The sequence below is a fragment of the Pagrus pagrus genome (genome assembly GCF_965226575.1).
Source record: "Pagrus pagrus genome assembly, chromosome: 23".
NCBI lineage: Eukaryota > Metazoa > Chordata > Actinopteri > Spariformes > Sparidae > Pagrus > Pagrus pagrus.
In genome coordinates this window covers 15,372,362-15,395,876 of record NC_140205.1, presented here as the reverse complement: position 1 = coordinate 15,395,876, position 23,515 = coordinate 15,372,362, and the positions used below count along the sequence as shown (strand labels likewise).

Here is a 23,515-nt window from a genome sequence, read left to right as displayed (position 1 = left end):
ATGTCACACATGCTTACACTCACACACATGATTAATGTCTCTCTGTACATATGTTAGCTTTCTGGGAGCTTTTCATTGGTTTCATGAATCTATATATTAGAATAAGATGGCTGCCGATGATTGATTTGAGAAACTCATGAAAACTCTGCTTTTATTGATTCTTATACCGTTCCAAGAATGTGAAAAGGTAGTGAATGCACTGGAGTAGGGTGTGAACGCAAGAAGTATATACTTAAGTCTTTACTAAAAGTACATACTTCATTGTTATTGAATTAAAATGGGTTCCACCATACAAATAAGTTCATATGTAGAGATTTAATGCATAAAATTACAACCAGTTACAGCAAGGTGCAACTGTTGCATTGCCAAAGTGTTTACTGACAAAACTGATGTTATGACAAGAGTAAAAGCTGTGAATATTCAGTTACTAAAGAGGAAAACTAGTGAGATTTTAGGTTGTATTTCACAGAAATAACACAACACACCTTAAACATGACATGCTAATAACATTAGCTTTAATCAAATTCATCCTAGTCATAAAGGAAGGGACTGGTAGGTGGTGATTTTTGCATCTCTAAATAAAATATAAAGGTAAAAGTAAAAAGCAAACCTAAAGATTTGTTATTACTAAATATTAACACTGAAAAATGTACCAAGTGTAAATGTTGCATTGCTAACTGAACTAGCTAACAGTCAAAACAAGCGTTAGCTCGCTAATATATGACTGGTTGAGACTGAAGAGTAAACAAGGTGACATGGCCAACACATCTGACATGACACTTGATTAAAATGCTATTTAATTATCATGTCGACCTAAAGTAGTAAGATTTGAATTTGTATTTTGTAAAAAGCACAAGATATAGTGTAAATAACTTAATATTATACCACTAGCGTTAGCCAAAATGACCAAATAGCACAATCATTCCCCTCTCATTCTTCTAACTACATGAATATAAATAACTTTGAAAGTTATATTATAAGTTACACTCTCCATGTATCTACATCCAAATATAACATGGAGATATTATATCTTTTAGCCCCCTGCAACTGTTTCTCTTTGGGAAAACCTGGTAAGATTCACAACTAGTTGAGAGTTGTTCCTACACACGGGCCCCTTGGTTGTTTCTAACGGTCCTAACGGCACGCTCACACACATGCACGCACACATGCACGCACAGGCGGTGATTTATTGGGTCAAATGATGAGGCGGTTGAAGGTGCCCCCTTTTTAAAGCCACTGTTGCTCTCTTCAGAAGAACCAGGGTGCTTCTGCTTAAAAAACAGAGGTGAAAGGTCGGGAGGGTTGGCATGACAACAGACATGGACTTGCCATTGTTGCGATGATCTGGGTCGGTTGGAAAGCCGTGTGTGTGCGTGTGTTTGCATCTGTGGGGGGCAGACAAATAGACAGCTTCTCCGGGTGTGTGTGTGTCTATGTGTGTTTTTGAATGTGTGCATGTGTCCGTACTGCTGTTAGAGATGTTACACAATAGAGGTGGAAGAATAACGACATGTTTGAAATTCCACAGTCTCAAGGACAGTTGTGTGTGTCAGCAAAGGAAGCCTAAACAGGAAACACACAAACACAGATAAATGGTTTGGATGGATGCTAAGGACAGGAAATGATGTCTCTCGTTGCAGGAAGTGATGTTATTTAGCTGGACACTGGGCAGGATGTCAACTGTATCATGATCATATCTTCCAGGCCACCTGTGTGGATCACATCAGGGTACAATAGACGCTGAATAGACGAGGAATGTCTGATTTATTTTATTTCCACTGAATTTTATTATAACCACAACCACGATCGCACATCAAGATCTCCGTTTAGCACACACTGTAATCCACAGTAATTATACGCAAACAACAAACAACTAACAAACTCTTTATTTGTCATAATTTAATGATGTCTGTAAGTACTAACCCTAAAATCCATCATGGTCATACGTCATATTCAGTTTTTATCTTGCGGATTTAAGGCTATCATTACTGGACGAGAATCTCAGTGGTAACTTTCACTTACTTTGGTTCACAGCGGTGACAAAAATATGACTTCTCGGTTAGTCTGAGTTCACATTGGAAGCATGAAACCAAAATGTTTCACCAGCTATCTTTAAACCACGAATAAAGAATGAAAAAATGCCTAAAAGTGAAACACCAATTAACTGACAACCACAAGCGGGAATAAACTATAATTAAGTTCCATGTGATCCGTCCACAGAGTGCCAAAGTCTGTGAAAGCAGAGCTGCAGATCCGACATGCCTGTGTGTTTGCAGTATGTTTACAATGCTGAATGAAGGCTCGATGCTAGACATGTTAATAGTGTTACATTGGCTAATACGGGCTATGATAATAACACCGAGGGTGTGTGAACGGCGTTCCCAGACAGGCTCAGCTGGCTCTTATCGCCGGCGAGTACCAAAAGTTCACTCTTTCTGCTTGTGCCGTTCCTCCCTCGCTCCCTCGCTCTCACCCTGGTGCTGTTTACATGGCAGGACTTTAATCATCAGAGCATAAGTGCAAATTACTTCACAACATAGCTTGAAGTGCTTTTAAAATATACTGTGTGTATTTTTGCATTCCACCTCTGCCGGTCTGAACCACTTGATGTAACTCAAGCACTCAGCTGTATTTAGATCCGTTGGATTAAGTCAAATAAGGACACGTCTTGCTGCAGTGTTTTCATTAAGTTTGCATCAGTGATAGTATGGAAAACCTGACTTTGACACCAAAATATCACCTGTGCAACACAGCAGTACATGTCCCTTCTGCCTCAGCCTCAGCGATTAATCTAGACAAACTTTACACTAGCTGCCCAACACAGTTAGCAACTAACTGGACAAAGTGGAGCATCTAGAGTTGGTAGAGACCAAAAACAGAGCTAAAAGAAATCAGTATATTAGACTTAATATTATAAACACAACAGCATATGAATGATTGTTCTGTGAATAAGCTACTGTTGGCTAACACGTTCGCTGTATATATGTCAATATGTTGTGTTTATAGCTTTTTCTGGGGCTACCAGGTGGCCAAAAAATCAGTTGCATGGGTGGTGCATGAGTTCGTAAGTTGTAAGTAACATATTTATTTAATCTGTTTCAGATTTAGCAGCAGGGACAGTAACAGGTAAAGATATTCTTGTGTGTGACGTTCAATGTCATGAACGCGTCAGAAAAAAGAGAACCGGTTGTGCTGTGATAACTTTTTTAATATCTTCCACTCTCTCTCAAGCTCAAAAACCAAATAAATGGAGACGGAAGGAAAAGCATTTGCGTGTCACAGTATTGTGCCGGAAAACGGACAAATACTAGTCATGTTTCCACGACAGCTGATCAAAGCTGGAGCCGATAAATAACCGTCAGTACTGCAGAAAAGAAAAAAAGCCAGATGTTAGTGGGTGTTGGTGGGTTTTTGTCCAGTGTGACGAGTCGCCCTGAACACTTATCTGTGCTACAATATAAACAGCTGCTTCACTCCTCTTTGTATTTTCTGTCTGTCTCTATGTTGATGTTTCCGGGTTTATTGGGTTTCCAGGATGAGCTGATATACAGTCAAACACACACACACACACACACACACACACACACGGCAGACAGTGCTGGATAATTGCCCTTTAAATAAATCCACTTCTTGTAAGTGGTTCTGGAGTTATCATCCATCTCCTTGTGATGTAGTTTTATTGCTCATAGACGAGGCCACATGTTGCTTCTCATGGTGGCCGTAGTGACTTTGAGGGACAGCCGCATGCCTTATTAGGCGGTGGACTGTGTCATGGCAACAGACACACACACTCACACACTTCATGAGCTGTGATTAGGGACGAACAATGTGCCCATGTGTTTGTTATGATGAGGGACTGAGACATCATGTGATTCTGCACAGGTCTGTGTTTTCTCTCTGAGTGCTTTGTAAAAAGGTTAAGTAGTTATTTTTTGAGGTGAAGCCCCAGACTCTGCATTCCCCGGCAGGGTGTGTTTTCAAAGGAAGAGGCCGTGTTATTCTTTGTTCTTCTTGACGCAGGTCTCCCCAGAGCTCCAACAGTTAAGGTTATCATCACACATAAACACACACATTGCAGTTAAATCCAAGGAACTAGTCTTTTTTACTAATTACAATGCATCAAACGGCATCTGTGGCTATTCAAACAAAGTCCATATCAGAGGAGACATGTTGTTTGCTGCTTTTAATCACTCATCATTACTCTAACACATAGTAATCTAGTACAGCTGCGTGTAAACATGCATCTAAAATCATGTTTTGTGTCAGTGAAGTTGACACGTGGAAGCCGGTTTTAGGTTTTCACATGCCAAAAGGAATATTCCCTGTGTTCTTCCTGCTGTAAATTTCACCTGCTCTGAGCGCAGCATAGTATTTCACAGCGTGATATAAATCTGCCAGAGACATGTCTGTGTAAAGGCGGCAGTGCATGAGTTGTGGCCTATTGTGTGAGGTTGTGGGAGAGTTGCGTTTGAAGTGGGCACAGAGGAATTATGTTTTACTGTGGGTGTCGTTATTGTCTGCAAATTGGCTGGTAGCAAATCCAACCGCAGGCACTTCAGTATGCAATACATACACAATATATGCATTTCACATGTTCTTGAAGTGTGACTGATCGTCCCACTCAGATAGTGACGTGGCTTGGTTGTGGGCTGCAGCTCTAACGCGGTGTCTCTCTCTCACGGTGTCTCTCTCCCAGGAAGGGGGGAGTCTGATGGACTCCAGTGGGGCTCTGCGCCTCCCGCTCTATACTGCCTGGCTGGAGCTCAATCAGAAGGAGGTAACCTCTGACCTCTAGCCTAGTCCCCACTGGTGGCTTTCTTCCCCCCTCCCCGGGCTTATTTTTAGTCCCTGCTCTGCTTCTAGTACAGTCTACTGGACTAACTCTGCTGTACATGCTTACCTCAGATACACAGAGGTAACATGATCTCAGAAATGGCTGTAATAGATTTTTTGGGGTTTCCTGGTTTTGGTTTGGCTGTAGAAGGTGTGTGGACTTGGTAGTTGGTAGTGCCGATGTAACCTGTTTCTTTTTGTCCCTCCTCTTTGGTGAAACAAAACAGAGACACATCATCAAAACAAAACTCATTAGCACTACTAGTGGTCAAAAACACCAGAGGGTACCTTTAATAGATACAAAACCTGCATCACTGCTGCATCTTTCTTACTCCTATTTAACAGTTTTGCATGTGCACGTGTGTTTGTCTTATCTATGTATCGCTGTACAACTCTGCCTTTTCCCCAATCTCGCTGGAGAAGCTGCCCGTATGTGTCGCACAAGCAGAAGTGACACAGTAACATCTTTCTTTCTCACCTGTTGTCTCTACTGGCATCCTCCACTGAGGTTTGTTCAGGTGAGATAAACTTATCTGAGCCTTGGCAGGCAAGCAGACAGGTAGGTAGGCTCCCAGTGAGCAGCGATTGTGTTTTCCTTGGCAGCAGCGTCGCAGGCCGAACGCCATTCTGTCAGGCAGGATTATCGGCGCTCAGAAGTTGTTGTAGATGGCTCCTGTAATGAGCGACGACAGCAAATATCTCTTGGCTCACACGCTTCTGTTGAGACTGTTATTTCAGTCTAGATTATGTCCTTTATCTCTTCTTTTGTTACACTAAGATCCCTACAAGTGTAGTTGGTTTTAATTAGAGAATTACCTAAATAATAGTGAGATATCAGTTGAATGGAGCAAATGTCTACACCCAGGTTCAGGTTGGTGCACTTTCGGCTGTTGCAGACACCTTCTGCTACAAGTTATTGTGTGTGTGTGTGTGTGTATGTGTGAGACCAGGTGTGGCAGGGTTAACATGAGCTTTAAAATGATGTCATCCATTGAAGTAAATGTAAACTAATAAAAGATTAAAACAGATCAGTAGATTATTTTAAAGAATTTGGTTATTTTGCAACAATTTAGTCACCTTTTTAAATATAAAGCATGTTACGTGCCTGCACCACAAACTGTTTATATTCTATACCAATTGTTAAAAATGTGCTGTATATTTTTTGACAGAATTTAATTTTGAATTTATTATGATATTATTTTATCTGAAAAATGCAATAAAATATCATTTTCGGCGGCCTGGCGATGGTCTAAGTCAACGATGATGGACATGAGTAAAATCTTTAGGTTATTTGCGTAACTGTGGTTCTCTGAGAAGCACGAGTGAGCTGTTTTATTACGGAAACACCTCATTGCATGTTCACAAAACTTCATCAGGCCAATCCTGCGCTGGGACCCCCCACCTTTAAACGTAGCTAACACATCATCATTTGTCGTTCACTCACCTCTTCTTGCTTCGGTACGTCTCAAGGCTAACTAGCTAAACTGTCCTCCGGTTGGTGGGCGCTAACTGCCTGGGGTACCAGTCCAACAGCCCTCATAACAGGTGGTTTTTGACATTGGTTGAGCTACACCTAGCAAGCTTACAGACAGCACCTAGCACTCAGGGTTGGAGCTGTCCATTCCAGCACAAGGACAGTTTAGCTAGCTAGCCTTGAGATAGAGGTAAAAAATAGTTTCTGGAGCGAGAAGAGGCGATTGAAGCCGTACATCAAGGAGGGCCTCAGTGCAGATGTTATGACTGCCAGTCTTAAAACACCCACATCGGTTGAACCTATATATGCTGACATTTATGGGTGTGTTTGTCTAGATGAGTGAGTTTCCAGTCAGTAGGAGCAGCAGATGTGTACAGTATTGTGTCATCGACGAATGAAGATGAATCTGATAAATCTGTCACTGCAGACCGCCTTCAAACACGACTGCCTAGCCCTCTACATCTCTCGGTCTCTCATTTCTTTTCACCTTCGCTCATTTTCACATTCCTTCCTCACTCCCCTGTGATGTGAGGGAGTGTGTGTGTGTGTCACTGAAAGGAGGAAATTTCACACACCTCACCTAGCATGACCTAAGCCTCTTATTAAAATTGAGAGAGACAGACGTTGGAATTTGGGGGGGAAGAGAAAAGGATGTGTAGAAATGAAGTTGAGATAAAACATCCGTATTGTTTATTACTGCTTCATAGTTCTGGCACTAATGCGTCTCCCTCCGCCTCCTCTGTCTCGACGTCTTTCTCTCTTATCTCTTTCCACTTGCGTATAATTCTTATCTCTTATATGATCCCTATCAAGTTCAGCTTTATTGTGCCACTGCTTTTACTGCCAAACATTAGCATCACTCCTTAATCCTTAATTGGTTTATGCTCTGTGTGAGTTTAGATAAAGTCTGGATGGGCACTGTGCAGCAGCGTCTGTCTCAGAGATTAGATTAGTTAGTCTAGATCTTGTACATTTAAAATTTGTCAGAATTAAAGTGGCTTGTGGAGAGTTAGATGAGAGGATTGATACCACTCTCATGTCTGTGAGGTGAATATGAAGCTAGAGCCAAGAGATGGTTAGCTTAGCTCAGCTTAGCATAAGAACTGGAGGTAACACCATGCTTTTGGATTTTGGATGGGTTAAACAAACAAGATATAACATGATTTCTAGCAAGCTTTAGAGGTGATAGTAGGCAGTTTTTATTACCTTTAGAATGAGCCAGGCTAGCCGATTATCCCTGCTCCTGGTCTTTCTGCTAAGCTAAGCTAACATTTTCATTTAATTTTGCACAGGAAAGTTAAACTAGAACAGAACAGGCCTGTCACGATCAGACTTTCACTACATGATAATGCCACCTAGCTAAAAAGTGGTTGCAAAATCACACTTTCTCTTTGATTACCAGCAAAACTGCAAGTAAAAACAGATTTCTCCACACATCAAGACTAAACATATCCAAGGTACCAAATCTAGAAGAAGGGAGGAAGACATTAATCATGCAGGATGAGTCAAAGGGACAAAAGCTGCCTGTAAAATATGCTTTAACAAGCCGTTGAAACAACCTCAATTAGAAGGTAATGCCCCTGATGTCAGTAAACAGGCAGGTGGCCATGTTTGTCGACTCGTAAAAGGAATTTTCTCAAAGCCGTTCCAAACAGGATACAGTTACATTCACCTCAGTTTCTGTGTCGTCCGCACATTTGTCTCGCTGCTTGAAAGCCACACGGCAACAATGGCCGCCGTCCATCTGTTACGCTGATAGATGGAAGAAGTGCGATGAGACGACGAAGACGGCAGTAACGTATAGGCTTGAACACGGGACATCGTAGCCTTGTGTAAAGCCTCTGGGACCTGTGAGTGTGTGTGTGTGTTTGAATAATTCACACTTCTAGGTTTACATAGCCAGAGGGCAGGTGAGGTAATGTGGACATGACAGAGTCTGTTGCTGCCAGAGGGAAGGTGGGACACGCTAGCCCGAGCATGACAGGGCCAAAAATCAACTTTATACACACACTCACCACACACACACATCAAACAGAGATATTGGTTTTGGTTCGATGCCTGTCTTTATTTTGGCTCCGGTTTATTCTGAAGCAATAAAACAAATCTTCTATGGATATGTTATGAAAATCAAAACATGTTTGTTTTTTTCATGTGTTTACCTCAGTTTAACTCTGGCAAACACACACACACACACACACACACACACACACACACACACACACACACACACACACACACACACACACACACACACAAAGGAGATCACATCAGTTGTGACTTTCATCCAGTGGTCAGAGAAACAATGGCATTTCCTCAGGCAGGCCCAAATAAAATAAAAGACTGTGTGTCCTTTTTCCTTTATTATCAAAATGAACCGCGTTGCCGTCTGCTGCTCCACTATAGCCACTTCCTGCCTCGCGCACACACACACACGTAAGCTTGCCGCTTGCTCACTCAACACACACGCCTAAACACATTCTACAGACATCCTTCCCACAGTCCCCAAACACACGCACAACAACGCTTAATCACCACCGGCTATTCCCTCTATCCCACCCTCTACGCACACACACACACACACACACATAGACACACACAACTCGCACACACATTTCCTGGTCATGAGCTGCTCATTCTGACAGTGTTAAAGGTGTTTTCTGACTAAGTTGTCGAACTGTGTTTTGCTTGTAACTCAATCTGTGAAGCATGGATCTTTATCCCGGCCGCAGGGTTGGTTGAGTTATCATGTCAGCTTTGACAGGCAGACCAGTGGTAATAGAGGTGTAGAGTGTGTGTGTTGCTACGAGGAACATGGGGTGTGTGTGAAGATGTGGAGAGTAGCGGTTTTTAGCTTATATGCGACTATCTGTCCACAAATCTGTGTGTGTGTGTGTGTGTGTGTGTCACACTCCTCCATCCACTCGCGTCCTCTGCCCTCCTCGTGGCTCCTTTGTGGCAAGCCGTGGGGATCAAGTGCATTGCCATGGTTGCGGCAAGCCTGTCGCCCCTGGAGACGACACCTTAGAGAGCGGGAATCTTCAACAGCCCCGAGTCGGGCGGAGGGTAAATAAGAGACTCTCATGGGGCCCCTCAAAGCGAGGGCCAAGAGCTCTTTAAAACCAGGGGTCAGAGAGAAGCCTGAAACCATATACAGTTCTACAGGCCGCGGTCGCACAGCTAACTGACAAGCTCAGCTAACTAAACGCTAAGGTTCAGTTTAGGACAAGATTTAATAGTCACTTCTGAGGGAATTCATAAAAATAGTGTTGAACACCTCTTTATCTAAAAACAAAATTTAAAACAGACAAAGAAAAATAGCACTATATACAATAATTTTAGTTTAAAACATTAAAAAATAACTGAAATTTTCAACCCAATATGAAGAAATAACAGTTTTGACATAATGTTGAACACCTCTTTGTATTACGCTGTGGGGATATCTGTTGCAGTTAGCATGCTAGCCACCTAGCCACGAGCCAGTTTGTACCTAAAGGGTAGATACTTCAGTGACAAACAACACCAACACTCACCCGGGGCTCCGAGCTCCCAGCCCGGGCAGAGTGCTAGCTGCACTGCTAACTGAGCTTATAAGCTACCAGCTGCTAGCAGTAGCTGGCTACTTCATGTTTGTTTGGAGTATGAATTGAACAGATGGCCAATTCTTCATATTGCCTCTTTAAGAGTGGCTTAGTAAATGTTTGTTTTGTCCACCATTGTTTACAGGAATGTGGTGTTAATATCGTTTTTTTTGTCCAGTCTGTCCTGTCAGTGTTTGTGAATGTGTGTGTAAGAGTCATGTACGAACAGCTGCAGTAATCCTCTATATCCTCCACATATTATCTGCACATTTCACAGATACCCTAAGTACATGTAGTTTAGTGCTCTCACAGTGGGTACATGCATGTGTGTGTGCATCAGCACATGTAACAGCTGCACCCTCTGGGATTTTGGGTTGCGGGTCCATTATGTGTGTGGGTATCCGTCTCTCTCTCCTGTGTTTTGCTTCCTGTCTTTATCTCATCCCCTCCTCGCCTGACTTAACTCAAAAGAGATGATAAGATTACGATCGTCCGAACTACAGATTCCTGTGCGAGTGGAGTCACTGAGCGAGTGAGTTTATCTGTGAGACAAATTACCTTTTGTCGCCCTTCTCATACTTTCCCTCTCGTAATCATCTCGCTTCTGGTTTGAAAATGTATTTGTTCAACATTTATCAGTGGCATGCGCATGAGACTGATATCCGTCTCACTTTCTCGCTCTTGGAAGAAAAGCAAAAAAAAAGCGGATTTCCAAAACTGTTGAGCTGTTCCTTTAACTTTCTGCTTCATCATAGTTGAAGGGAGGAATGAAGCATTTCCTCTCCACTTCTTCAACTTCACATCATCAAATCTTGCCACAGGCAAAATTAAATAATTCAGTCATAATCTCCTCACCCTCATGGTGATGGAAAGTCGGGTGAACTTTGTAGTCAACAAAACATTTTTGAAGCTTCACAGCAAAACAGCGTTGCAGCATTCTCCTAAAGTAGGTGTATGTTTTCTTATCCTTTAAGAAAACCCTAACCCTTTTGCTTAATCATATTCTGAAGGCAATTTGTTCCTTTTTAGCAGCAGTTTTAACTTACTACAATATAATATACTTATATACTTGCACTCTATGTGTTTCATAGCTTCTGTTTTCTGCTGAGTATGCACTTACAGAAGAGGATGATGGCTATTACTTCCTCCTCCTCGGCCTCTTCTCCTCTCCTTTGCTTCGCCACAGTTGAGCTCCTTTGAACGTGTTGATTGTTTGTATTAGGGTCTTCATTGTTCTGCTGCTGCCGGCTGCATGGTGCCAACATTTTTCACACTGTCAGGCTGCAGGCTTCACTACTTTTTGGAACAAAACCAGAGTGCAGGACCCTTTATCACAGGCTGCCCACAGGGGACATTCATGCATATTTCACAGCGGGCTAATGCATTAAAGGTAATTATAATTATCAAGGATGTTTTTAATTAAACAGGCATTTTTCTGCCACGGCCGCAGCAGACAGATTTCCCCAGCGTGCAGCGTTTCACCACAGGCTGCTGTCGTGTCGGGTCAGGAAGTAGAATCCACGTTACGTAACGACGCATTAAATCATGGCAGTTGAAGAATTTTGAGCACGGCCTCAACCTACATTTGATTTGATTTGATTTATGCCCCGGCAGCCGAGAGCGGGACGCCCCAACAAGAGTTTTTACTGCCTTCAAAGGCGGATGTCTGCGGTTATCACGGTGATGTCAGAAGGTGAGGGTGGGAGGGTTTAACACAAGTAGGCACCTGTACTGTACGTACAGTGCAGAGGGGCGATTGGCTGGTTGCCAGCGACAGGGGTGTGGTTTCCTGCTAGCATGATTGCTATACATGCTCCACGTACAAGGTGATTATAGGTTAGTGACACACAGAGACGTGCAGAACTAGGTGAGAGGTTAGTGTTTCATATTGAATACAGTAATCATAAAGTAAAAGTAAAAATAAATCAGCAAAGATACATTCTTTAAAGATACACCGTGTGAGATTTAAGATTTAACAATTTCTCTAACTCATATTAAAGGTCAGGTGTTAGAGTATAGATATGATATGTAACACACTACATTACCCACAATGCAACTTAGACACTGAGTGAAATTACTGGAGCCAATTTATCAGATTACATGCAGCTTCCTCTGGAGCCACAAAAGACGTTATACCACTTCTTTTTTTTATTTATTTATTGTAAACACACTTTAATATGTAAAAATGGTGAAGTTGCCCTTTAAGTTTACACATTGAGTTTAAGTTATTGACACTGAACGTTGTATCTCCAGCATCCCAGAGATACTGTTGTACTGTGAGTGAATGAAAACATAAAGGACAGTCCAGATGGGACTAGAAGTGAAAGAGAAAGAAAGCAGCGGTGGCGTCAGAGGCTGTTCGTCTTTATGGAAAGTGTGAAAGTGTTTTTCAGTGGAATCAGTGGAAACAGGGCACGGTGAAGGGAGTGGCAGCGACAAACTCCCCGGGGGCTGGAAAATATGCCCGGACCGGAGCCCACCTGGGCCAAAATAGAAGACAGTGCGCCCCTGTGTTGCTCATTTTCTACCCGTCTGCCAGTTTCCCTTTTGTCTGTCTCTCTCAGGCTCTTATTTCTGTTCGGTCCACCTCCCTATTTTTGTCCGTCGCTCATTCTTTTCTATTTGTCGCCCTCCTTTTTTTTCCCTTTTCCTTTGTTTGCTGTGTTTCTGCCCCACCAGTATCTCATTACACTAATCCTATTTATGAAGCAGACAAACACATGCCTACACATTGTGTTTCCGTGCATGCCTCTCTTTTTCTTTCGCCATCTCTTCCGTTTCTTTTCATCAGCGTTTCCCTCTAATTCATACGGTACAAGACGGTAAACAAAATCTCTGGTACGAGCTGTTGTAAACAAAATATTCATGAATTCATAAAATTGATTCATAACTTCATTTTGTGCTGCCTCGCTACCGTAGCGGTTTGAAAGCCTCTCTCGCTATCGCTCAAACTGTCAGCCTCTTAACAGCCTGGGTGCCTCATGTAAACACTGCACTGCGATCAGATCTGGGATCTGTAGTCCCATTGTTGTGTGTTGTTGTAGTTATGAGATTTACCTCTCCGGGGAGAGAAAGCAGAGAGGGATAACCTATCATTTGGATCTATTGTGAGCCACTCACAGCCAGAAAATGAAATGTAGGCTCTGTCTTTTTACTGTAAATCATTTTTCATATTACCTTTATTGGCCTTAAGAATGTCATTTCATGTGCTGATGTCTCAAAATGCTTCTATGTCAGCAATAAAAAAGGGGGTGTTATTTAATTGGTGGAAGCATTTATTTTGTAAACTCCTCAAATTCCCTCTGCTTCCTGTTCCAAGGCCACTATTGTTTAGGAAACGCTCCACTGAACTTCGGTCTCAGGTTAGATATTACAAAAAAAAACTAAAGGGATTTGGTGGCCTGATATTCTAAGCTGATCCACATTTTCTCAGATCAACATTTGTTGGCCACAGGCCTTGATGGAGGAATTAGCCTACTTTGTAATCATTAGGTGCGAGCGAAGGCACAATGGGCTTTTTTGTCACCTTAAGCCAAGACGGGCCTGTGTGCTTCCACTCCAAGGCGGCTAAAGTCAGCGAGACGTTGTTTGTGTAGAGCTGATCAAGCACCAAAGCTGCGTCCCGGCCAATTTTCTCACATTGAATAAAAAGAAATTAAGGGACAAATCAACCATTAAATGTTTTAACTAAACTCAGTCAGTTGAGGTTATTTACATAACAATACACTGTAAAAAACACAAGCCCACAGCCCTGGCAGACGAACTCAAGTGGGCCAGCAAGAGCCCACTACCCCATAATGTTACATGCGATCACTTGAGCTGAGTCTGAACTGGACATTATAAATAATAATGACATGAAAGTAGATATATTAGCTGTAACAGTGTTTTTTTGTTTGTGAAACTGAACTTCAAAGTTTCTTTTATTTTTAGCTTTAGCTTTTAGCTTTCTATTTAAACAGTTTATTCTTTACTTTTAGCTATTTCAACCATTTACCAGAACTTGTAGCTAACTGTTTATTTTGTTTATCCATTGTTTAGCGATATTTAACAATTAATACATTTTGTTTGATAACTATTTCTATAATTAAGCTATATATTCCCACCACATATTAATGACTTTTAGCTAACTATTTCTATTTATTCATGACTTTTAGCTTATAGCTAACCTCCTTATTTTTAGCTAGCTATTTCCATTTATCCATGACTTTTCACTTTTAGCTAGCTTCTTTATTCATAACTATTTGCATTTATCCACGACTTTTCGCTAACCAAACCATAATCCATTTAGCTATTTCAACCATTTATCCATCAATGTTAGCTAGCTATTTTTATCTGTCTATCAATTACTCTTAACTACATGTTTAACCATGTATCAGTTAGCCCTACCTTTAGCTGGCAGTTCAAGCCGTTCATTACACTTAGATATCTGTAATAGTGTTATTTATCCATTAGCTAACTATTTCAACAGTTTATCCATTACCCTCACCTAACTGTCTTTGCTTCCTTGCTTGCTGACTATGTTTCACCCCTTAATGTTCCCAGATCATCTTGTTCGGGTGTCACAGCCGACTCATCATGTCGACATATAATTAAACTGGATGCATTTTTTATTCCAGCCGAACATCGGGCGTCTCGGCATCCCTCACGGACCCTCTGGAGAAAAGGTGGCCGTGGTCGCCGTGGACGACTGTGACATCTCCATGGCGATTCGCTTCGGGAAGCAGATCGGCAACTACTCCTGCGCCGCCCAGGGCACCCAGACCGGACAGAAGAAGTAAGCTGGTGTCTTTCTGCTGACCTCCCTTCAGGTCTTCACATTTATTACCTCCAGTTCGACTCATGGGCACCTAACACACAAACTAGTCAGATTTATAGTTAAACATGTTTTAGCCTCGGGGGCTACATCAAATTGCCTTCATTACAACAGCTTACATGTCTCTCATCCTGCCATCCTCTCCTCCTTTTGTGTCTTAATCTCCGTGTTCATCCTCGTGCCCTCTCTGCTGTCAGACGTGGCCTTAGAGACGAAAACCTCACCTCAACACGAGCCTAATCCGATTTATTCTGTGTTTACCGCACACTAATTAGTTTTTATTTTTATAGTGCGAGAGGTTTTTTTTTGTTTTTGTTCTTGAGAGCACGTTAGCATGCTGAAACACATTTAGTATGCAGAGGGTGGGGACAGACAGAGAGGAGTTAATGAGGTTACATTCTTTCAGGAACTCGCTGCACAGGTCACAGAAGCTGAGAGGCGTTCAGAGGATACTGTTCTTCAGCCGTGTCGAGCAATAAAACATGTGAACTGCTACAAAAAAATCTTCTTAAGACTAAGTTCAAGTATAAATCTAAGAACGTTTTTATAAATGGACCCCAGATTCTCATGTCATTTGTGTCTGAATCTCCCTCATTGAATTCCTCTTTGAATAAGCTCCACATGCTCCCGGCTGAGCAACAGTGTTTGTCCTCTACGTACACAACTTAAACTTTAGTGGTTTAGTGAGTTTTTTGTGTGCAGCATTGCATTACATGAAATCTCTTAAAGCCCTTTGGCGTTTGATGTCGAGTGTAAGCAGCTTCCTACATGACCCAGTACGCGGAACCTGACTCGGTCATGGTGATGGTAGCAGTTAGCCTTGTGACGGCTTAAAACTTTGGACACAATAACCTTTTTTTCAGAGATGTCAAACACATTGAAGGGCCGATGTTTTACCTCAGTCGCCCTTTCTGGTGTGAACTCGGGCCATCGACAGAGGGTCAGTAGATTTTTGCACAGTTTGGATTTCGCTCTGATCTATGTTCTGTCCGTATCCTCTGCAGGTCACTGGACTTGACAGGGCCGCTGTTGCTCGGCGGAGTTCCCAACCTACCTGAGGACTTCCCGGTCAGGAACAGAGACTTTGTGGGCTGCATGAGAAACCTCCGGATCGACAGCCAACCCATCGACATGGCCAGCTACATCGCCAACAACGGCACCACAGAAGGTTAGACATGCTACTAAAGTTAGCATCTTTAAAGCTGAGACCCATAAACAGTTACATACAACGCACGTGCAGATATTAATCATGTTTTCATGTGTTTGATGTCCAGGTTGTCCTGCAAAGAAGAACTTCTGCATGAACAGAGTGTGTCAGAACGGAGGAGTGTGTGTCAGCAAGTGGAACACCTACAGCTGCGACTGCCCGACGGGTTACGGAGGCAAGAACTGCGAGCAAGGTAAGAAGTTACAAAGGAATTATCTCTCAAGATAGAATCAAAAAAGTGTGTCTCCAAATGTGCCTGTGTCTACATGCTCCTGTGTTTACCTACAGTAAGTGTGTGTGTGTGTGCATCTTGAGGATTTCCAGGAAGTAGTTTGGGAGATCAAAACGGGATAAGGAACACCTCCCCTGACTCAGTCTGACTCACAAAGAAAAGTCAGGGCGAAGCCTTTGCTCGCTCACTGTACAAGCGCTGAACATGGCCTCAGGTTTGGAGATTTAGGACAGGAAGACGCTGTGACTCACCCTTCAGAATCCAGACAAACAAAAGACGCACACTGGGCACATAAATGTCCTCTTTGTGAAGCACAGCTCATGTCACTAGAGTGAAGACCTATATACAGCACATAAGGATAAACAGAGGGAATACGACTTTAAGTGCTTCCTTGTTAGCCGGGGAAACTTAAAAGCATCACGGCTCGCCAGCAGTGTTGTTATTTACACTCCATAACCCGTCTCAAGTTCTTCTGCAGTAAGGAGAGAACTTTGATTTCCTCCTTCAGGGCGAGCTTCCAAACAATGTGCGAAGGTGTGAATTCCTCTCCTTACCCCTCTCGTCTATGAGGTAGCCGCCCAACCAGTGCCAGGCCCCAGTATCCCGTATCTGAACTGGGCCGGGATCACAGCCGGCCGGGAAGAGGCTTTTGGCTGCTCAGCTGCTTGTTGACACATTTGGTTTGAGGCTTCACACACCTAGCTGCCACACGAGAAACCGGAGACGTGTTATCGTTTATTTTACGCCGCCAAAGTCAACCAGACTGGGCCGACATGAAACGACCGAAATCCGCTGGAAGCCACCGACCCGGTCAGACAGTTTTTTGCTTCTAATTCTGTCGGATCGGGTTTCAGTCGTACAGACAGTTTATTAAAGACTTCTGTCACGCTAATTTAAAGCAGATTACAGTCAGACTAAATAATGAGCAAAAGACTTTTACATGTCGTGGGTGGCATTAGCTTGTTATGACAAGTAGAAGTCAAGTTTTAATCCCTTGACTGGTGTCTGTTGCAGTAATTAAGGTTTATTAAAGACAACATACCCGTTTCATAACTTAATATATTTGAGGTGTGTTCACAGAAGAGGTGATGAAGTCGTTCAGGTTGAGATGTGAATAGACTCAGATTGAGTTGGACTTGGCTGCAGGGCTGGTCAAAGATCTACCGTCCGCAAAGTGTGGCTTTAACAAAGCTGTTGAACCGCTCTGATATGGCAGAATACAACCACTGGGTTGAACCCAGCTCAAGAGATTTTTGCTCAATCTTTTAATGAAAAGGTTAAAAAGACCTGAGGTTTAGTGTAGCTCAATAAAAAACAATCGGACAGTGAAATATCTTGACAGCTGTCTGACATACTGCCATGACGTTTTCCTGTATTCCTTGTCTCGCACTACTATCAGATTAAAGTTTCTACAGGCCCTGCAAAAATAATGACATCATCCACAGCAGTACTTTGTGTTCAGCGCTGATTAGCAAATGTAGCTAACCAGAGACGGACGACAGGAGAACGTCAGCACAGAATATGACTGATTCTTTCACCCCGCAGTCGCCCAAGTAAATATTGCACCTCTTTTTTACAAGCCACTCATCATCCAAGCATTTTGACACTATAACGACATTTTTCAGACGGACAAGGCAGGAGAAAATTAGCTTTGTTGGAGGTCTGACTCAGCCTCAGCAACACACTCTTGCAAGCTCTGGAGATCTGGAGCTAGCATTCTCAGCTAGCAGATAAACAACATGTAACATAAGGTGTTTTTTTACTTTTGGTGGACTAAGCTTTGCTCAAGTAGTCCTACTAAAACCACTGTAGCTACTTGTTATGATGAGCAAATATGTGCTTTTGTCCCATAATTACAGCTTGTGTTTGAGTGTATTTGTGAAGTCCTCTGTTGAAATCTCTGCCCCGGGGACCTGAGCACATACGGGGTTTATGCTGTAGATTATACAGGATGAAGCACTTACTGTACGTCGTGCTGAAAGGTGGACCCTTTGTGATGTTTGTCATCGTGCTTTTTGATCTCTATCTCAGCGCGCACAGGAGCTTACGGGATAGGCCCTGCGTCATGTCTGTAGGATTTTCAGTGGATTTTCCGGATGTCTCTAGACATTGGATGTTTGTCTAAGAGTTACTGTGTAGTAATCCTTAAATATAAAGTAGGGATTATATCACATGAGATGAAATGATGAAACTGTTTGTTTTTGTTTGTTTATCAGCCTGGGACTGCAGGATATCACATTTCAGCATGTTAACAAACCAATGAAATAGGTTGTGGCCTTTATCTCAAAAAAGAGCTGCTATTTCCAATCTCTGTCCGGCACAACCTGATTCCCACTCTTCCCTCTTGTCCTTCTCCTCCTCAGTGATGCTGTCTCCTCAGTTCTTCGACGGCCAGGCTCTGGTCTCCTGGAGCGACACGGACATTACCGTCGCTGTTCCCTGGTACATCGGCCTCATGTTCCGCACCAGACAGCCTGCTGGCACCCTGATGCAGGCCAACGCCGGACCCTCCTCCACCATAAACCTCATGGTAAAGCACTCGCCCGACAAATTAGCGTCAACAAAAATGTCATCATCAGCAGCGTATAACAGCGACAAATCTTTCCGACCCTCCAGGTGAGCGAGCAGCAGGTACGTATGGAGGTGTTGCTGAGACAGCAGCTGGTGGCGTCGCTGAGCTTCCCCCAAGTTCGCGTCAACGACGGGGAGTGGCACCACCTACTGGTAGAACTGAGAAGCGTTAAAGACGGAAAGGACATTAAATACATGGCTGCTGTGTCGCTGGACTACGGCATTTACCAGGTACAGGCAATTACTTCGTGAATAGACAAGGATGGACACGTGGGTCAAGTTTTCAGGAAGAAATCAATCATCGATTCTGTGTTTTTAAGCAGAGGTCGGTGGAGATCGGTCATGACCTCCCAGGACTGAAGCTGCAAACTCTTCATGTCGGTGGTTTGCCTGGAGGGGACAACCACGTCAGCAAAGGATTTGTTGGCTGCATACAGGTAAGTGTGTTTTTCCAAAATTCGAAAAAATAAACATCACGGCAGTTTTCTCTTTTTTCCCTTGACCACTTCTTCTTCTTCTTCTCCGTCAGGGCGTGCGTATGGGTGAGACGTCCACCAACGTGGCCAACGTGAACATGGCTCAGGGTCTGAAGATCCGCGTGGAGGACGGCTGCGACCTGGCCGACCCCTGCGACTCCAACATCTGCCCCGACAACAGCCACTGCAGCGACGACTGGAGCACACACACCTGTGTCTGTGACCCAGGTAACACACACTGTCACAGGCTCAGACACTGGAATAACCCTTATTTTTATCGCTCATTAAGGTTCGAATGACACTCCTCACTCTTTTCTTTTACGTGTCCTGCAGGTTATTTCGGTAACGAGTGCGTGGATGCTTGCCAGCTCAATCCTTGTGAGCATGTGTCCACCTGCGTCCGCAAACCGAGTTCCTCCCACGGCTACACTTGTGAATGTGGACAGAATTACTACGGCCAGTACTGTGAAAACAAGTAAGGTCCCTTCCTCTGTGTGTGTGTGTGTGTGTGTGTGTGTGTGTGTGTGTATGTGTGTGTTTAAATCTTCAAAGGGATAGCATGGAGAGATTTTAAGGAGTACTCAGTGAGCTTGTAGGTCAGCATTTTGTCGTCACACAATGTCGTCTGAAGATACTCTGATTACTCTTGTCGTTCCTTCAAAACTTGACCCGGTAGCACGCAGTGTAGTATACAGTTTACAGACTTGTTCGGGCTCAGTGTTCTTGTCATGGTCTTGTTTCTCTACAGCAGTGGTTTTGAGACTCTTTGTGCCCAGGAACAACAAAGGGCAAGCAAAAATGTCAAAGCACATCTGGATCCATAACTGTGCAAAATAACCTCTACAGCAGATGTTATCTAATCACTCTGTACATGTTTATTTTTCAAAGGATTTTTTTTAGTGTATAAAATTTGTCTCGTTGTGTACAAACTACTGATATTGTAAATTAAAAGCTCATTCATTACTTCCTGTATAGTTGTAGATTGTATGATGATGTATGGCTGTAACAGAATCCCACAGTACATGTGGACCTGCCTCACATCACACCATTTGGGAGCCACTGCTACAGCAAATAGAAACAATCCAAAGTGACTGTGGTGACGGTTTAGTGATATCAAAAGGCTAAAAGTTGTAGCTTAAGGTCTTTACTTAAGATCACTTAAGCAGATTGCATCTCACACTGCAGTTTAGAGAAGTAAGCTTTGCATGCCTGAGATCTGCAGACAGCCCTCTGTATCCTGATGTTAAAATGAAGCAGACTAAAAATGGATTTTTCCTTCGCCGGAGACAAAGTCCGCTAATCTCGGTCGGGCTCTTGCTCTTTTTGTAATTTTGCCAACCTGCTGAATCTTTCCGAGCAGCTTTATGAGTCAGTAATCTGAGCTTGATAGTGTTTATGTGTGTGTGTGTGTGTATGTGTGTGTGTGTGTGTGTGTGTGCATGGGGGAGAGGAAAGATCAGACCATCAAAAAGAAATAAACAGAAATTAAAGTGGGATTTTCATACGTGCGCACAGAAAGTGTTGTGCTGAAAGTGGTTTGCACTGTCAGCATTGTCTAAGAGCTCACGTGAATTATCCTCCCCTGATTGAGAACCAGTCATTTCCCCTGAACCTTGACCCCTATGACACGCATCACTCCCTGTCTTAAGCAGGATGTGGGATTCCCCCTCCACGCCTCACTGGTCCTCCATAGGTGTTTAGTCACTGCTGCCCTCATACTGCCGCTCGTCCCCGTATCAGATCACATCGCTCAGTCGCAGATCGCATCTCCTGAGAGAGAAAGAAAGTCTGTGTGTGTTTGTATGAGCGGGTCACACTTGATTCACCGACTTAAAAGTGGAGAGGAAGTTTATTCTAGATTCAGGTCGACAAGGAGCGTTTAGCTGGAGATAAATTTAACAGATCAGATTTGGAGTATTTTGTTCAGGCTGATACCACGTCAGTAACATGTCAAAACCTAATCAACCATCACTTTACTTGTATGATACTTTATTTTATGCATGTCTCCAAAAGACAGATTATTATCTCCTTCTTTTTTCCAAAACAGGTTTGTCCACTTCTCTCCTAAAATATGTAATCATAGAAAGGAAACAACTGTCTACTATATATAATATAAATTCATAAGATGATGAAGAGTTACTGAGCAACATTAGCATTCATTTGGAGTTGTGTTTCTGGCCACCTGGCAAACTTAAATCCAATATTCACCGTCTTTTTGCTCTTTTTTTGGTCTCCACCACTTCCTGAGTAAAATATTTGACTCTTGAGTTGCTAAATAGTTGCTAACTGTGCCTGTCCAGCTTTCGGCACAGCTAAGCTAGCTAGCTGAAACTTGCTATAAAGCTCTGTGACGCCACGGAGAGCTGCAGATTCAGCTGATCTCTTTAGGTCCATAGGCAGGAATGACCCCTTTCATATTGTTATGATAAAAATATGAATTATAGTCGCTTTAATTAATGTGTCATTGTCTTTGATGGCAGAGTGGAGAAGCCGTGTCCTCAAGGCTGGTGGGGCAGTCCCATGTGTGGACCCTGTAACTGTGATACCAGCAGGGGATTCCATAAAGACTGCAACAAGACCTCTGGAGAGTGTCGCTGCAAGGTAAAAACATATGTTTTGGTTAGTTAGAAGCAACCAACCATGTCTAACTGGCACTGCTGAGTCAGTTTGTTGTAGCTGATGTCGATGATCTACATATAACATCGGTCATCTATGTCTTCTCCTCTTCCTGCAGGAAAACCACTATCGTCCTGAAGGCGAGGACACTTGCCATCCCTGCGAGTGTTTCTCTGTTGGCTCCGAGTCTCGGACCTGCGACCCCGTCACCGGGCAGTGCCCCTGTAAAGGAGGAGTCATCGGCCGTCAGTGTAACCGCTGCGACAACCCCTTCGCTGAGGTCACTCCCTTGGGATGCGAGGGTGTGTGGATTTATATATTTAATAATTACATGTCTTTAAAACAGGATTTTTACTAAAACCAATACTTGACAATAAAACGTAACATGTCCGTATTTTTGTGAGAAGTGAAACCATGAATTCAGATACATTTTTCTAAATTAAAAGAACTCTGTACATGACAGGGACAGTTATGAAAAAATCATTTCAGAAGTTGGGTGTATTATTCCTTTAGGGAGGCCCAATGAATTGATGAAGTGTCAAAGGGAGACAAATAGTGTCGCTCACATCTGCTGGTGCTGCAGTTGAGCTAACTTCACGTCTTTGTCGCCACCCAGTCAAGCAGAAGAAGGCGAGTCTGGCTAGTGGGCTAAGTTGGCAGTGGGACTGAACACACACAATACAGTAGAGATGAATAGAAGACAAAACCACAAAGTCCCCGAACAGAAACGAATGTCAGTGTGTTTGCTGTTTGACCCAATATGAAGCTCTTCAAAACTCCCAGAACGTGTTCGGACTTTTAACGGACGGAAGTTCTTTGTGGCGATGTGCTTCTTTTTGTTGCCCCGAATCTTCCTTTCTTTATTTTTGGTGAAGTGGATTTAGGATATGTTTCAGATCTAAAGAGTCGGATAGATTATGTTGCGGAGGAGGGACGGAGTGAGGGAGTGACGACGGAAGAGTGAAACAAGCGTGAGGTTTCTTTGGTCATCTCCTGCAGGGTCACTGAGATGTGACCATCCGTGGCAGGCCTCATACCGATCTGTCAGCTCTGCACCAAACACAGCAGGGTCTCCAGGGAGACGTTCAGTAAACCTGCGGTTAATGTCGCCAAGGCCTTTACTAATGATGGCACGTCTCGTCTTTTAGTAGAATTGATCCTTAGAAAAGGGTAAGTATGAAGTAAAAAGTCAAGATTTATTACTTATGTGAAGTTATCTGTCGTAGCAGTGAGGTAGAACATAAGAGTTAATGAAACACAGGGATTATAGGCCGACTAAGAGGAGCCACAAACAGGCCAACAAGCCCGGCTTGTCCTGGAGATTTATTAACCCAGACGTGCTGAAATGTAGGCTTGTGTAATGGCTGTGCAGCCTTAATTTGGCTGAATGTTACTGTGCTGGTCCGTCTGGCTGTTTCATAAGGTGGTGTAGATTGCCTAGGCGGCGTCTTGTGGTGGAACCAAAGCAGACGACCTGTGTATCAGTGTTTGAAGCCTCAGGTGTAACACTTTTCTAAAAGTTTTTTGTGCGCTCTTTCCTCCACAGTTGTGTACGAGGGCTGTCCCAAGGCGTTCGATGCGGGCATCTGGTGGCCCAAGACCAAATTCGGACGCCCCGCCGCCATGAACTGTCCCAAAGGATCCATCGGTGAGTGTTTTATAATCCCTCTGATGACAAAAGCAACAAGCGGAGTGATTATTTAGTCATGTGGAGA

The 23,515-nt window shown here is 43.2% G+C and overlaps 1 protein-coding gene across 11 annotated transcripts in view; it reads left to right on the top strand.

The window, feature by feature from the left end:
* celsr1a (cadherin EGF LAG seven-pass G-type receptor 1a) overlaps positions 1-23,515 on the top strand; it is an 85,525-nt gene that overhangs the window by 46,801 nt on the left and 15,209 nt on the right. For 4 of the 11 annotated variants that reach the window (XM_084346157.1, XM_084346159.1, XM_084346152.1 and 1 more), the window contains exons 7-18: positions 4,697-4,777; positions 14,502-14,659; positions 15,703-15,866; positions 15,973-16,098; positions 18,501-18,667; positions 18,754-18,939; positions 19,029-19,145; positions 19,238-19,412; positions 19,518-19,659; positions 21,665-21,785; positions 21,919-22,102; positions 23,347-23,448. In XM_084346157.1, coding sequence (XP_084202283.1) covers positions 4,697-4,777; positions 14,502-14,659; positions 15,703-15,866; positions 15,973-16,098; positions 18,501-18,667; positions 18,754-18,939; positions 19,029-19,145; positions 19,238-19,412; positions 19,518-19,659; positions 21,665-21,785; positions 21,919-22,102; positions 23,347-23,448 — 1,723 coding nt within the window. The remainder of the gene's footprint in view (positions 1-4,696; positions 4,778-14,501; positions 14,660-15,702; positions 15,867-15,972; positions 16,099-18,500; positions 18,668-18,753; positions 18,940-19,028; positions 19,146-19,237; positions 19,413-19,517; positions 19,660-21,664; positions 21,786-21,918; positions 22,103-23,346; positions 23,449-23,515) is intronic. The other 7 variants (XM_084346160.1, XM_084346155.1, XM_084346158.1 and 4 more) reach the window with 3 other exon arrangements.